The 18,016-nt window shown below is 38.3% G+C and overlaps 1 protein-coding gene across 6 annotated transcripts in view; it reads right to left on the bottom strand.

Moving 5' to 3' along the window:
• evi5l (ecotropic viral integration site 5 like) overlaps positions 1-18,016 on the bottom strand; it is a 104,185-nt gene that overhangs the window by 10,140 nt on the left and 76,029 nt on the right. For 4 of the 6 annotated variants that reach the window (XM_062027022.1, XM_062027024.1, XM_062027018.1 and 1 more), the window contains 2 exons: positions 15,551-15,646; positions 2,948-5,807 (listed from right to left, as the gene is read on the bottom strand). In XM_062027022.1, coding sequence (XP_061883006.1) covers positions 5,499-5,807; positions 15,551-15,646 — 405 coding nt within the window. In that variant the 3' untranslated portion in view covers positions 2,948-5,498. Of the gene's footprint in view, positions 1-1,621; positions 5,808-15,550; positions 15,647-18,016 lie in introns of those variants that run through there. The other 2 variants (XM_062027021.1, XM_062027019.1) reach the window with 2 other exon arrangements.

Genomic DNA, 18,016 nt, shown 5'->3' with positions numbered 1-18,016 from the left:
ACTACTGTACATTGTTGCCAGCTAAGCTGAAAGATAGAATAGTAAACATGTTTTGTTTGGTTTAACCTCCTTCAAGTGCAAAAAGCTCAAAGGCAATGGGTATTGTTTTCAACTCTGTTGCACAGTTTGTTACACAAAAACGACAAAACGGATTTCAAGGAAATTTTGCAAAGGGGTGGCTAAACAATAATCCAGTGATTCTCAAACTGTGTGGTACGCGGCGGGCTCCATTTAGTGGTACGCCAAGGAATCAGGAATGTACCGTTACAAAATATTCAATATAATTAAATAAAACCTCTGCCTTGTTTTTAATGAATACTTATGCCTACTACGCTACTGTATTTTAATGTTGGTCATTAGGGTGGTACTTGTCGAGCCAAGTGTTTTTCAGAGGTGGTACTTGGTGAAAAAAGTTTGAGAACCACTGCAATAATTCATTGCAGTTGGTGCAAATATGGATATACTGTAGCTTCTCATCATCAGCAGAAGGCAAACCCAAGAAGGACAAAATCTCAGCTTGCACAGTGCAGTTAGCGCAAGAAACAGAAGGAACTGGAGTGAAACGTCCTTGCAACACATCACACTGATTCTAGTGCAGTTGTGACATCCATCCAGCAATCACCGCTAAAAGGCTGTTATTTGCAACAATGCGCTTGGCAATACAACATCCTTTTTAACTCTTTGTCAGGGCCTTACATTTCATTACTTGCTTTTTTTTTTTTTTTAAGTCTTGTATTTTACAAGTGGAAAGAAAACATAGACGGGGAGAAAATTGCCATTTTTCCATTCAATTAGCACAAATCTTCTGTTAGTACAAAAAGTAGAATTTATAATAGCGGATGGATAATGAAATATCGATACCGCCGATACCAAATCTTTCTGCTTTATTATCGATTCTCAAATCAAAATGACAATATTTTCGATACTTTAGTTATTCGAGATATGTATCAGTGTAAAAAGTCACTTGACTTGGAAATGAGGCAAAGTGTCAATGTTGAATGCTTTTGTTTACAACATGTTAAGTATTATCACGTTTAAATTGATTGTGACTTACTTTTTATTCTAATACTATCCGTCCACCCATTTTCTACCGCTTGTCCCTTTTGGGGTCGCGGGAGGTGCTGGAGCCTATCTCAACTGCATTCGGGCGGAAGGCGGGGTACACCCTGGACAAGTCACCACCTCATCGCAGGGTCAACACAGATAAGACAGGGGATAGGTTGATTGGCAACACTAAAATGGCCCTAGTGTGCGAATGTGAGTGTGAATATTGTCTGTCATATATATATATATATACACACACACATACCTGTATATATATACATATACACATACACACATACATGTGTGTGTGTGTATATATATATGTATATATATATATATATATATGTACACACACACATACATACATATACATACACACATATATATATATATATATATATATGTATATATATACATATATATATATATATATATGTATATATATACATATATATATATATATATATATATATATACATATATATATATATATATATATACATATATATACATATATATATATATATATATATATATATATATATATATATATAAATTGTAATATAGATTTCAACTCTTAACTCACACATTTTACTTTGATCTCTTACCACTAATCTAATAGGTTTATATGTGCGTTAATTCAAAATGAATAATTGTTCTTATTAATTCATATATTTTAATGCTTTTATCATGATACTTATTTCCTTACGTTATTGTTTGACATCACCATTTTCGTGTAACTTTGTATGAATTCGTATTTTCTGTTGTATTAGCTTGGCTGTATTATTTGTGCTGCTCCCTCAATATTCTTCGGGTTTTGAAATAAATAAGTATATAATCAGAAATAACAACAATTATATTAAATAAATGCAACAATAACTGTATTATTTATGCTATGTTATTTGGAATACACAACATTTTTAGCTATTATATATAATTTATATACACTACACATTAGGTACATTTGCTTGAAGTATCGGATCTGTATTGCCGATAACAGCCTGAATTTTACTCGGTATCGGATGGGAAAGAAACTCAGTGGTAATTTAGAATGTTGTGTATCATCTTCTAAAACCTCTAAAGAACTATACCGATGTTTTGATATGTCTAATATGTCACCCAAAATGCTGCTACTGTTAGTTAGCATCATTAGCGTTTGTGCGCTCTGACACAACTTGGGTTTAGTTAGCTCAACGCTCACACAATGTGGATTTATGAACTTGAAAGACTCACAAAAAAAGGACAGTTTGACAATTTTTGAGGGGAAATATGTTTGCTTGCCTTATCGTTATTCTAAAACAGTAGCCTAGCTTTAGCTTACCTGAGTCCGTGTGGCGCCAGTCACTTATGACGACTAGAATATGTTGACGCTTTGTAATAACTGTAAGATTACTATAATGACCCAAACTACTATTATATACTGTGTTATCACTACTAACAGTGTTAATTTGACTATTTAATAAAATAATACAACTGTTTTTGTATACTAGCCACTGTTTATCCAAGGAACCATATAATTGTTAACTAAAACTTGAGTTATAAAGGATGGCAAAGCTATGTTTAATTATGTAATGGTTGAAAAATGGCCTAGTACATATAAATACATGTTAACGGTTGCCCCTTGAACTGTTACATTTTAGTTACCACAGAAATAAATTATAATTAACTGCATGGGTGCAAAAAAAGCTGAGTCAATTTAGAAGTGCTGTTATTTTTAGCAGCATACATGTCAAATATATCCTCAGAATTTTATATTAATTGGGCAAATGGTCAATAACTTACAGAGCGTTTTGCTTGATGGCAGCCATGATTTTCAACTAATCTTGCTCAGTCCCCAAAAGATGTGTTTAGCTGTATGAAAAATGTCAAGTCAATCCGACTTGGGGTCTAACTTTGGTGTCACGTTGTGATCTGGTTTTTGTTGCTGCTGCAGAGATTCAAGAATAGTGGAAGAGTTAGTGTCCTTCTTTAGACAGCAAACGAGTTAGGACTGACTCTTCAGCACCTCTGCTGGTTGCAGCCAAGTACTGCGCTCCATTTCAGTCCTTCCTAGAAAACAATGCCAACATTTGATATCACTGTCACGTCTTACTGTCATGTATTACATCAACATCTGCAGCAAACTGTAATACAGTAAATCCTCAATTATCGCTGTTAATTGGTTCGGGGCCTTAAAGCGGTAAATTCATTTCCTCAAAGTAGGAATGTGTAATTTTGAATTGACTGTTTCCAGTTAGAGCATTAAAAATGTTCATGACCTTCTAAATACATTATAATTAAAATTATGTGAGCCCTCTAAACATGAAATAGTCAAGATTATAATCCAATAAAAACTGTAACAGTAACAGTAAACATGTTCGAAAAATCTATTATTTTTTTCCATTTATTAATCATTGTTGTTTTGTTTCGAGTTTTTTTTTCTTCCGAAATAAATATTTACAATACAATACGATATAGTAATGCCCTCAGAGGCCGAGCCAATCAGTGGCCACAATACTGAAAAGCAGGCTCTGATTGGTTTGGTCATCATCTAGCGGCCGTTACTACTGTAGTATTGATATCCTTAGTTCATTCAGACATTTTTATGCTTGAAAATGCTTAATTTAGCCCCAAAATACATATAGTTGTCTCCCGTAGTTAATTGGCTCCGGACAAATGCGATAACACGATAGTAGGAATCATTAATAATACTGTATATCAAATATTTTTACAGCTGGAACATGAAAAAAACCTGTTAACTTTCTAAATATGTTCTTTAGCATAATGTGAACCCTCTAGACCAGGGGTGTCAAACTCATTTTAGATCGGGGGCCACATGGAGAAAAATCTACTCCCAAGTGGGCCGGACTGGTAAAATCACGGCACGATAACTTAAAAATAAAGAACATTTCAGATTGTTTTCTTTGTTTTTAAAATAGAACAAGCACATTCTGAAATTGTACAAATCATAATGGTGTTGTTTTGGGTTTTTTACACTTACATGTTGCGGTTAATAGTATTCTATCTTTATTTGTCGTTATTTATATTTTTTGAATAAATTATGTGATAATGTTCAGTCAACTCATTGGTGTTAATTTTTAATTTATCAAAAATAAAAAAATCATATCAAAATCAAATTACAGTATGTTATTTATGTAGATTTATCATTTTCCTCGACTGATGTACTAACTAACATGTGGTATATTTTGTACATATGTAGCATCATCGACAAGATAAAAATAATTGCTATTGCGACATCCAGTGGACACATTTAGAACAGCAGTTTCTTTCATTCAAAAATTTCAGGTTAATTTTTATACTTGGCAAACTCATCCCGCAGGCCGGATAAAACCTGTTTGCGGGCCTGATCCTGCCCTCGGGCCGTACGTTTGACACCCCTGCCCTAGACATAAAATGCTCAAATTCATATCTCAAAATGATTCTAATATAATGCTGCTTGAGGCTGAGCCAATCAGTGGCAACGATACTGAACAGCCTGCTCTGATTAGATTGGTCTCATCTACTGGCCAGTACTACTGTAGTATTGATATTTTTAGCTCATTTAGAAAATGTAATGCTTGAAAATGCTTAATTAAAAAAACACACAAAAAACCATAACATGCCTGAATATATTTTGAAGTGCGATATGGCGAGGGACGACTGTTACTTTAAAACATAATACTGCATTGCTAATGTATCTATCCCCCCATCTAGTTTTTGCACTCCACGGTGTTTGTTTATATGTACAATACTCTTGGACATTATAGTTTTGTTATTGGCGTATAGTGGGGCTATTACGTTTTGCATAAAATGTCACACTTTGTTTCTTTTACCACAAACACACACACTGGGTGACGGACGGCACGCGGTAGTAATCGGTTACACCTCAGTATGCAAATGAGCATAGCAGCACAGTTAGCATCTCAGCTAGCGTCACAGTAAACAGGCGGCTCCGGGTTGGCACACAAGGTGGGCTTGGGAGGGGGGAGGCCTCTGCCAGTCCTATGGTTTCATACTGACATATTAAAAACAATATCAAAATAAATTACATAACGTATAAATTACTTTAGAATACAAAAACAAAAGATTTGGCAACTTTTCTGTTTTTTTTTCATGTTTGCACACGTGTGTGTTGAAATGGTCATGAGGACAAGATGTATTTGGTGATAATCCACTGCTCTCTTTCATTTAGCACGTGAGGGCTCCATGGATGGTTGATAGACCTCGTTGGAGAAGGCAGGGGAGACAGGTGTGCGCCTTTCTCATGATGGGGTATCAAGATGTCCGAGACTGAATCAGGGAAAAAAAAGTTTTAGCAGGGCCCTGCTTTTTGTTTGTCATAGTCAATAGATTTAGGACAAGTGGTCCATGTTGAGCAGCAAACAGTTCTGAAGTTCCAGTTTCAGCCTGTTGTTGTGTGTTGTGTTACATATGTACCAGAAAGGACAGTTTCTGAGGTCCTCTTCCCGCAGGCCTCAATTCTCCATGGCCTCGGCACATACCATGCTGCCGTACAGCTGCTGTGGCTCGGGGGTTATCTGCTCCTCTGCCTCGCTGTCTGTGCTGCCTTCACTGTCCAGGCGGGCGGACGGGTGACACTGAACCGGTATGGCTGGGTAAAGGGCGTTGGCGGGGAGCGGGCTGTGGAGGAGGTCGTCGTCCGAACTCAGGTAGTCCCCCTCAGCAGAGGCGGGGCTGGCCAGGCAGAGGTCCTGGTAGTTGCCGCCTGCGGTGGTGAGCCTGGAGCTGGGCGCCCCCGCCTTTTGCCCGCGCATTTGCCTGATCTGGAGGGAAAAAAAAGGGAACCACTGCTTTAAGGCGTGGAAGAATCAGGAGCAAAAAGCAAGGTGGAGTACATGCTATGGGGGAAAGAAGTCCTGGGAAACAACTATGGACATTCCTTTGGCGTCAGAACCTCCTTGCACGTGCTAAACACTTTGCATGCACACTCAGTCTGTTGACTGTTGTTTCTCGATGTGTCTTTCTCTACGCGTGCGACGTTTCCTATGAGGGGCCGCTAGGGACATTATTCAGAATTCTACAAACTACTGAAACGCTCTCACAAACTGAAATGTTTTTCTCTCACACACACTACTGAAACACTCTCACACAAACAACTAAAATGTTTTCTCTCACACATACTACTAACGCTCTCTCACACACCGCTGAAATGCTCTCTCACACACACCGCTGAAATGCTCTCTCTCACACACCGCTGAAATGCTCTCTCTCACACACCGCTGAAATGCTCTCTCTCACACACCGCTGAAATGCTCACACACACACACACACACACACACACACACACACACACACACACACACACACACACACACACACACACACACACACACACACACACACACACACACAGTATATATGCACATAGAAAAAGCAGATAAAAATGATCTTAAGAGCAATTTGTTAGATAAAAAGGCAGTTAAAAAGTTAAACAGTTTAAACAGTTCAAAGTTTTAGCAATCAAGACTATTTAAGTTGTTTTTATCCTTCTTTGTGTGGACATTTTTTATTGTCATGTCATGTACGGATATACTTTGTGGACGCCGTCTCTGCTCCGCATGCTGTAAGTCATTGCTGTCGTCCAGCATTCTGTTTTTGTTTACTTTGTAGCCAGTTCAGTTTTGCAAAGCCTTCCCTAAGCTTCAACGCCTTTTCTTAGCGGCACTCGCCTTTTGTTTATTTTTGGTTTAAGCTATAGATACCTTTTTTATCTGCACACTGCCTCCTGCTGTCGTCTGCATATTGTGATCACGACAAACCATGTTCCAGACATCTACAAAGCAATTATTTACCTGCTGCCACCTACTGATATGGAAGAGAATAACACGGTTACTCTGCCGAGCTCTAGACAGGACCGACACTCAACAACGGCACATTTGCGGATTATAATTACTGGTTTACAAAAAATACTTTTAACCCAAATAGGTGAAATTACATAATCTCCCACAGCATACCAGACTCTATCTCACGGCACACTAGTGTGTCGCGGCACACTTTGAAAAACACTGCTCTAGAATGCCCTACCGGCAACAGTTAGAGATGCTATTTCAGTAGAAGCATTCAAGTCCCACCTTAAAACTCATTTATATACTCTAGCTTTTAGATAGATGTGTTTCAGATGTCTTGTCGGGAGGGGATACCAGGGGGCCTCGGATAATTCCTGGAGAGGTACCTATTGTGACCCAAATTGGATCACTCTTTCATTCTTAACTGTGGACATCTCTGTAGCTGACCTGACTGAGCCCGGAAGAAGATCTTCCGATGATTATTTGTTGGCCTCCCGGTGGACTGGACTCTTGCATTATCCATCAAACTGTTCAATAATTATCCATCCATTGCAGCCGATCACCTTGGAAGGGCTGTCCCAACATCTTCGGTCCATTCTTAAGGTTTCTTATTTTTCTCCACCTGGGGTCTTTTGAATTTTTCCTTGCCCGGATGTGGGTTCGGATAAGAGGATGTCCTTGTGAGTTTGTGGAGCCCTTTGAAACAATTGTGATTGGCTATATAAAATATTTTTTGATTAATTGATTGATGATTTAAAGGCCTACTGAAATGAATTTTTTTTTATTTAAACGGGGATAGCAGATCCATTCTATGTGTCATACTTGATCATTTCGCGATATTACCATATTTTTGCTGAAAGGATTTAGTAGAGAACAATGACGATAAAGTTCGCAACTTTTGGTCGCTGATAAAATAAAGCCTTTCCTGTACCGGAAGTAGCGTGACGTCAGAGGGGATAGGGCTGCTCACATTTTCCTATTGTTTACAATGCAGCGAGAGAGATTCGGACCGAGAAAGCGACGATTACCCCATTAATTTGAGCGACGGTGAAAGATTTGTGGATGAGGAACGTGAGAGTGAAGGACTAGCGTGCAGTGCAGAACGTATCTTTTTTCACTCTGACCGTAACTTAGGTACAAGGGCTAATTGGATTCCACACATTCTCCTTTTTCTATTGTGGATCACGGATTTGTATTTTAAACAACCTCGGATACTATATCCTCTTGAAAATAAGAGTCGAGAACGCAAAATGGACATTCACAGTGACTTTTATCTCCACGACAATACATCGGCGAAACACTTTAGCTACGGAGCTAACGTGATAGCATCGGGCTCAAATGCAGATAGAAACAAAATAAATAAACCCCTGACTGGAAGGATAGACAGAAAATCAACAATACTATTAAACCCTGGACCTGTAAATACACGGTAAATGCTTTCCAGCTTGGCGAAGGTTAACAATGCTGTTGCTAACGACGCCATTGAAGCTAACTTAGCAATGGGACCTCACAGAGCTATGATAAAAACATTAGCTATCCACCTACGCCAGCCAGCCCTCATCTGCTCATCAACACCCGTGCTCACCTGCGTTCCAGCGATCGACGGAAGGACGAAGGACTTCACCCGATCATCCGTGCGGTCTGCGGCTAGCGTCGGCTAGCGCGTCTGCTATCCAAGTCAAAGTCCTCCTGGTTGTGTTGCTACAGCCAGCCGCTAATACACCGATCCCACCTAAAATGTTCTTCTTTGCAGTCTTCATTGTTCATTAAACAAATTGCAAAAGATTCACCAACACAGATGTCCAGAATACTGTGGAATTTTGCGATGAAAACAGAGCTTTTTTGTATTGGATTCAATGGTGTACCAATACTTCCGTTTAACTAGTGACGTCACGCGCATACGTCATCATACACAGACTTTTCAACTGGAAGTTTAGCTGGAAATTTAAAATTGCACTTCATAAGTTAACCCGGCCGTATTGGCATGTGTTGCAATGTTAAGATTTCATCATTGATATATAAACTATCAGACTGTGTGGTCTTTAGTAGTGGGTTTCAGTAGGTCTTTAATGCTAAAGCTAAAAGCACAATCCTGTATTACTGTTAGCTCGCGGCCGGGCACAAGTTAGCCGCGCTACCTAACACTGTTATTAACATAGCTTGTAGTGTAAGAGACATCTCTTGCTGGTGTTAGCTAAGGGCCCAATTCTCCCATGTGCTTAGTGAAAAAAGGTGTGCAATTGCACGGCTTCTGGCTGCGCAGCATTCTTTTAGGAATGAAACATTTCATATCACGGTTATGGTGACCAAAATTATTCCGGTTATCAAAATCTATATAACACATTCCAAACATTTTTTGGGGGGTTGAAATTAAAATAAATATTTTATTTATGATTTCAAAGCAAGTTATCCATCAAATTGTACACCAGAAAATTTAGATAAGCTTTGAGTGAATCCAGAATGTATGATATTTTCATGTTTTTAGTTGCATTACAGAAAATAAAGGACTTTATCACAATATTCTAAATTTCTGAGACAGTCCTGTATATGTATCTAGTAGACACGGAAGAGTGATTTTATTAAAATATTTATTTTTTCCTGTGTATTTATAATTCCTAAACAAAAATGTGTTGTATCCAAAATCACGATTCATTGACGGCATTTTCAGTACATGACTAAAATATTCGATAGCTGCAGCCCTAGTTTGAGGTGAAAGTGAAACAAAATAAAGGCACACTTTTGTAATGTGTCAATGCCTTCCTCACTGTATCAGCAATCTCTGTATGACTCAACCATAAGATGATGGCCTTGGGGGGGCTACATTGATCATTTTCTATAGGGTGTGCCGCTTATTCATCGCTCCTAGTTTCACACTACATTAAACAAAAAAAAATAAAAAAAACGCTGCTTTGATGAGAAAATTGTGTGTGTGTGTGGGGGGGGGGGTAGAAAGTAGAGCAGGGACTGTTTAAGGGCAGGGGAGGGGAGTCTCATTACACCCTCTCGACTAAGGCGATCTTGTCACGCACTGACACTCTCTGAATGAGCAAAATCACATCAGATCTTCAGTTCATGAACCAATAAGTGCTCTGACATAGCTCCATTTTGATTGACACCATCTGAGAGGTATTCATTCAGCCATACCATTATTGCTGTGTTTCTACTCAGCAAGTGGGATTGTAATGAGAGCTGTTTCTAGTACTTAGGTTATCTTATTAAATATTAGAGATGTACAGTATCATCATTATGACGGCAGAATTCTCATTTGAACAGTATCGTGCTCACTATATTGTGAGACGAGTTAAATTAAAGTGTGTAACAACATTAAACAGCCAAACATTTTTTTCAAGTTCCCACTGACTTCAGTGATGAGAACACTTTTAAAAAGGAAGTGAAGGGGTTCTTTTGTTTTGTTTGTGGGTGGAAGTGGTATTTGCTGTGAGGCTGAGGCTGCACGCACATGACTTCTGTGGGGACCTAGCAAGGCAGCAGGGTCGCCGCATAAAGCACATTGCAATTATGGGAACATTAATTATGATTATGGCAATAAAAACATCATTCAACTTTTTGATTTTTGATTTTTTTTAACCATCATCCGTTCAGTGTTCAAATAGAACTACAAAAATGTAATGCCCGAAATGCACCAATTAACATTTTAATTTAATCAACCATGCATGCATGTACTTTACAGTAGTAATGGTGGGTAAAACAATACAGAAGCGTCAATGCAATATGACACACAAGGAGAGATACTGTGTCACTTTAAGAAATAAATACGTGACCAATACAACTGCTGTGTCGATTGACTGTGAAGCGGCAAACTGTTTATCAGGAAGCGCTTCTTTCGGCTCACGAGTGATGACTCGTAATGAAAAAAGTTAGAGGAGGCGTCTGACATTGATTTAAGTCACCATCATCGATCCAAATGGAAATAAGAAAATTCAGAAGTCTCGGATCATTATGAACTGATACGCCAAATAAGGTTAATGTTATTTTCTTCCTGTTTACTATTTGGCTCAATGATCAGAGTTCCCTGTTACCCATCACTAGCATATATACACTAGGCCTTGTTCACACTGCAGGCCAATTCCGATTTTTATGCCCATATCTGTCCTGTATCGGATTTCTTCATGTAAATGTGAGCAGTGCAATTCTAGATTTTTCATATCTGACTCAGGCCTTTTTCGTATGCGGATATAAATCAGATATGTATCCGATGCGACCGCAGTCTCCATTCATCCGACCGGAACATCATCAAAAAGAGATAAGAGTCATAATTATTTTCCAAAATAGCAGGTTGCAAAATAAATAGTTGAAAAATGAGCAGAAAACAGGCAAAAATAATAAGTTTCAGGAACTCGCGTCAATGTTCCTTTACTTCTCTCTCCGTCTGCTTGCCCACACGTTCTTCGGAGCAGACGTCCAAGCAAATGTCACACAAACTGAGAACCAAAATGCTTGCCCTCTTCCTTCTTAATCTTCTACGCGCAATAATTCAGTTCAGAAAATGTTGCCATTGATTGCACAAAATCCTTGAAATTGCCACAAATGTGCCAGGACTGGGACCGCCTAGAATTAAAGCCATGTTTACTTTTGTAGACATTGCAGCGCGTATGATGTCATGACCTTAATGTCTGCATGCGAGTCAGATGGCGTACACATTAGACATGGCCTTTTTTATATGACGTGAACAACACCATAAAAAGATCAAATTCTCACTCCAAGTGCTGCTGGTTGAGAATGTTTTGTCTACCACTGCATTCGTCCATAGTGTTTCTGCCTGAAAGGATTCTTCATTCATCACTCCTAGCAACGTAGGTAAGTTTTACAATATAACAAACAATTCCACTGTGTGATGTCTGTAGGAGTGTTTTCATTCATATTTGTACATGTAATGTAATCAAGCTAGAGTCGTTATCATTAGCGAATATGCTAACACCTTTACAAGTGTCTGTGTTAGTATTATTAACTTACAATGGCTTTCTTTTTGTATAGTTTCAGTTTCGTAAATTCACCAAAACGTCACCGTGGAGTTATTGAGTCTGTTTAGCTGATTGGAGACCTATCTTCCGCAGCTAGTGTGTTCATGACGATGACTTCTGTTTTGTTTGATCAGCCGTTTTACTGTGACATGCATCATTTGGAAACAATTAAAGTACCAGTAGAGTGGAAAAACAAGTTGCCTCTATATTGAAGCTATTTTCTTGTATATCTGATGTATGACACCGAAACACTTATAAAGTTTGCGAGTAAATAGATATGATCAAAATAGTATCAATCTCACAGAAATTCCCGTGCCATTTTGAGAGATAATGAGCTATCCAGTCATGTGATCGCGTGCCGTAGAGGTAAGAACGGAGATCCCTTCCCCACCAACAACATTGCAAATTAAGCAGACTTTGTGGGAGCCAACAACGATTACTTTGGGAAAAATTATGATCCAGAACCTTATATTTTTGATCCTGAATATAAGGAGGGTGAGCTAAAAGTTTTAGAAGCTCTGCTAAACAGATCCAGCTTTAGTGAAGCACAAAGCATCATGTAGCAGTATTGCTAAGTGCTAAACAAGAAATACAAACTACAAATAAAACCATGGCTTACTGTACAATGTCTGCTCTTACTTCGATGATGACTGATAAGATGTTCATATCTTCCCATTTATATGAACAATTAATCATGATGCACACGAAGGGTTAACAAGGAAAAGTCTCCCTGCAGACACTGTCTTCGGTTGGGTGTGTTTGTCTCCATCTCGGGGTATACATTTAATGTCACAGATGAACAACTGCTAGGTTTATGGCTAAATCCTCTTTTTATCCAGATGAAATGCATGATTTATAATGTAGAATAATTTTGACGAGCAGAGGCGCGATGATGCGGGATGCAGGACATCGCTGCTGACTAACAGTAAAGCGGCAGAGGTTCTTGTGTTCATGTCTTAATACTATGGTCAGACTGCAGAAGTGTTACTCCAGTGACGTCAATCTACGGAAATAGCCGAACATATTCGGAGCAGAATATTCAAAATGGCTGACTGAATTTGTGGCATTTTGTGATGTTTAAACTGTGTCCTGGGGATCTTTCTGTGTGGAGTTTGCATGTTCTCCCCGTGATTGCGTGGGTTCCCTCCGGGTACTCTGGCTTCCTCCCACCGCCAAAAACATGCACCTGGGAATAGGTTGATTGGCAACACTAAATTGGCCCTAGTGTGTGAATGTGAGTGTGAATGTTGTCTGTCTATCTGTGTTGGCCCTGCGATGAGGTGGCGACTTGTCCAGGGTGTACCCCACCTTCCGCCCAAATGCAGCTGAGATAGGCTCCAGCACCCCCCGCAACCCCAAAAGGGACAAGCGGTAGAAAATGGATGGATGGATGGAAACTGTGTTTTTACATACTTTGAGGATTGAAAATACAAATGGATATGGTTTAATAGATACAATGAAACACAATTAAGCATATAAAGTCAACTTGTTTTTCCACTCTACTGAGACTTTAAGGTATGAACATTTACAAAATCTTTCGTACCGGTATATATCTGCGGCTTATGGTCCGGTGTGGCTAACATATGTAAAAATATTTAATTTTTCAAAAATTTGGTAGGTGCGACTTAAATATCGGTGCACTCTATACCCTTGAAATTACGGAATTCAAAAAACATTAAGCCTCCTGACTTCTTCATTTACACTCTAATAATTTTCAGTCTTAAAGTTACTGCAGATGAAATATTTTCAATAATATGAATACAATAATTTGCAGTCGAAATAAAGCTGGCGATGCATGACGGCCATTTAGTTAACACATAATTAATCACGGTTTCCTCAATACTCAAAATGCTGACAATGGTATTATTTGTAGTTGTTGCTTGATGTCCCCATATTATTTTTAACTGCAAATGGAAGATAATTCCTCCCTGCTCTGCAATTCTGTCCGCCATCTTGTTTTGGATGTTTTTTTAAGTGTTAAAGCTGACCAGACATACTAGTGTCCACCCTAGCAACTCATGCACACCTTTAACATCAAGACTTATGCATATAGGTAAAAACTGCGTTTGAATAGCTGTCTGCTTTAGTGACCACTATCCATTAAAGGGTTAATTTAATTTAAGAAAGTGTTGAAGTATACTGTAATACAATACAGAGCGAGGTTTTGTGAAAACTGGGAAGAAATAAACAAATTAGTCACTTATCTGGTGTTGAAATACAAAGAAAAATATAAACAATAAATGTACATTTACCATACTTGGACAGCGAGCTTCCGCAGCAAGTGGGTCATTGACGATGACTTCTGTTTTGTATGATCAGCTGTTTTACTGCCATGTTACAGACACCAATTGGAAAACCATTAAGGTATGTAAATAAACATTTACAAAATCTTTCTGTCTAAATAGCTCATTTCACAACATATATATCTGCAGTCCGGTGCGGCTCATATGTGGGACAATATTTTTTCCTCTAAAATTAAGTGGGTACGGCTTATATACCGGTGCGCTCTATAGTCCGGAAAATACGGTAAGTTGTTGGGTGAGAAAAGTATGGCCAGTGAGCCACAAGTGGTCCCTTTTGATGTTTGGCCCCACGTGCCTGACAGGCCCTTTTATCCAGCTGAGGGAGTTTGCATTTGCAAATGTTTCTAGCAGAAGATGGCAAGAAACTACCACTGTTAAAACTACCGGTATTTGGTAAAACAAAAACACGGATGTCCTGATCAAAATTCCATTACGATTTTTTGGCCACAGATGTGACCCGATTACGAGTCCAGATCCAATACTTAGACAATTGATTATAGAACTGAACATGTTTTTGGGCAAATAACTAAAATAATTTTTTTTTAACAGCTTATCTTATTAAATTTTGAATTTGCTAATATTGTAATTCAGATGCTGTATTACATGAGTGGCATTGAATGCTACATGGAATGGTTTAACAAAATAAAGTGCCTAGAGCAAAGTAACTAAAGAAAAACTACTATTGGCTCCCATTTAAATCACTTGAGTTTAGCCCTCAAAGCCTTCCTGTATCCAGAAACTCACTTCCCGAGTTTGTAAAGCATAACAAAAATGACACCAAATTTTTTTTTACTACTGTAGAAAAAAGTTTAAAAAATAAAATAAAAAATAAATAAATAATAATAATAATAATAATAATTATTATTATATATATATATATATATATATATATATATTTATATATATATATATATATACATATATATATATATATATATATATATATATATATATATATATATATTTCACACACACACACACTGTATGTATACATATACAGTACATATACACACACATATATACTAATATAAATAATAAATAATAAATATATATATATATTATTTATAAAAAATATATATATACACTTTAGTATCGCATTGATACCATACTAGAATGGTGACTTCTGTCAACACGCCTCTGTGATGTTTCTGGATGTAACTAGTAAATGTAAAATACAACTACAAGAAAAATAAGCCGTGACCACCTCTAACACTGCAGCCTGAATAAATGAAGAGAGAAAAGGTGATTCTGGAAGAAAATAAATATGTGCAGAGATGTAACAAATAAGGTGGTGAAGCTGCTTCCTGTGTGACTACGGTGTGATTACTTTTTGCCACATTTACGATGACTTATAAAAAAGAGCATTACTCACCACTTTGCCTCAACCCAAGGTTGAAACATTGCACGTGTATGTGTGTGTGTGTGTTTGTCTAACCTCATTTTTGAGCTCAGTGATCTGGTCCCTGAGCCGGTTGATATACTGTCTGGAGTCAGAGTGGTTCAGCTGGCCCTGGATCAGCCCTGCTTCCTTCTAAAATGCACACACACACACAAAGACAATCAATTTTAAACCTGGATTAGGCTTCTGCAGAGTTACTACACTGTCCCCGCCGACAAATTATCTGCCCACACTCTTGTGGCAGTGTTTTCTGGGTTTCAAATCTGTGAGCAACCACAACTCTTTTTTGGTTTATTTATTAGTTTATTTGTCAGAGACAATGCAGTGCACATTATTACACATATGTATCACAGTCAATGCCATAATATGATGTGTACATTTGTTGCATATATGGTTTGTAGCCAATCAACAATTTTTCAACCCCAGTCCCCGGTTGTTATAGACCACAGCAAACATAACCCAGCTTGCAAAGATTGTAATAAATCCATTTGAAAAGACAGCCTGACGTTACCTTTAACTTGGACACACATCTATACCTTTGGCCGACCTAAGCCAGTAATTTCCAGGAGTTATCTCACCCTCTGAGAAGCCTCCGTTTTACTAATGCTTTCCAATGTTATAAAAATGTGTAGAATAAATAATAAATTTCAACATTTCTTTCAACGAAGATTTGCATCAGCCTGTGATACAGTCATTTTGATAGTAGGTTTTTATATCTGATATAGACACTGACATCATGTGTTGCTTTAGTTATAACATTTATAAAGGCTCTTAATGTTTTGCGGCTCCAGACAGATTTTTTTTTTTTTTAATTTTTGGTCTAATATGGCTCTTTCAACATTTTGGTTGGCCGACCCCTGATATAGACGCTTGATAGCTTCCTTCGTAGCCACTAAATCGGATGGGTATCGTTTACATCTGAACTACTAGTACCAAATCGGTACTTTAAAAACGGGGCCAATGCTTATACGGTGCATAAATTGGTATTTCAAAAAATGCAAAGCATGCACATTTTTGTAAATAAAAAAAAACCCTCACAAAAACATTAGCTTTTTTTATTTTTATGAAATTTTGTGATGTTTAAGTTGAACAAATAAATACTTTAGTGTTATAAATTAAATAAAGGTGAAACTTAAAAAAATGTAATATTGTGCAAAAGTTGGTTTATACTAGTAATTACATTTTTAAGGTGAAACTAATAACATGCATTTCACGATTTTTAAAGACTTATTTTAAGATATGTTTATGATTATGGCTTACAGCTTATGAAAACCTTGAATTGAAAATTTCAGAAAATGTTGGGTTTTCAAAAACTGTAAACCATGATCATCAAAATTGTACCAAATAAAAGCTTTACATATTTCATATATGTAATGAGTTTAAATTATATATGAGTCTTATATTTGAAGTTTAATTGCTAAAATGTATGGACTTTTACATGATATTAAATTTTTTTGAGTTTCACCTTTACATTCAAAAATAGGAAATAAAACAAACTGTCAAAATTATTGTAGCAATGCACATTCTCTAACATAGAGAATGTGCAAAAAACGACAACATAGTACTTGAACTGTAATGTTTGATGCTCAAAATTCCGGGTGTTCCTAAATGTGTACAGGCACTGTTTGGAAACAATTAAGGTATGTAAATAAACATTTACAAAATCTAATTTCACAACGTATATATTGTGGCGGGCACTAGGACCATGCTCACACTCAGCAGAATGGGTGTGGTTTTATGTACCTTCTTGGGCACACTATAAAAGTGCATATTGTGTTTTATTGTGCATTCTTATGTTGGCAGTCTTACAATAAAGACCTCAAAGAAACAACGCTGTGTTTCTTGCATTTTCCACATTGGTGACCCCGACAATGTTTCACGCAGAAGAGGAAGCTGTGTCTTCATCGGCCATGTCGCCCCAACTCCAGCAACCTGCAACCCCCGCGGGGACAAAGCTTCCGGAGTTCTGGCAGAGCGACCCGGCATCATGGTTCCAGCACATCGAGGCACTTTTCCACCTGCGAGGAATCGCCGGCGACGACTCCCGGTATTACTTGGTCGTAACAGCCCTCGACCAGGCGACCACTCGCCGCGCCATGCAGCTGTTGCGAACGCCTCCACAGCACGGCAAGTACGCTGCACTCAAGAATCTTCTGCTTCAGAGATTTACTCTAACTGACGCTGAGAGGGCAGATAGACTTCTTTCCCTGCCCGGTTTGGGCGATAGCACCGCCTTGGATCTGATGGACAGTATGCTGTCGCTGCTGGGCTCCGAGGAGGGCGGGTTCATTTTCCCGCATCTTTTCTTTAGGCAGCTACCACCTGCGGCCCGTGCGGTGTTGGCTAACTCCGCTTCTCTGGCCTCCGGCGACTACCGGGGCTTGGCTGAAGAAGCTGACCGGGTGCTTCTGGCTTCCAGACGGTTTGCCGTGCAGAGCGTAGAAGCGCCCCCCCTGCAGACGATGGAGAACGCGGACCCAGCAGTGGTGGCGGGAGTCGCTA

Source organism: Entelurus aequoreus, linkage group LG18, assembly GCF_033978785.1.
Source record: "Entelurus aequoreus isolate RoL-2023_Sb linkage group LG18, RoL_Eaeq_v1.1, whole genome shotgun sequence".
Classification (NCBI taxonomy): Eukaryota; Metazoa; Chordata; class Actinopteri; order Syngnathiformes; family Syngnathidae; genus Entelurus; species Entelurus aequoreus.
The sequence above is the reverse complement of the archived record's forward strand: the minus strand, read 5'-3'. Positions and strand labels throughout refer to the sequence as shown.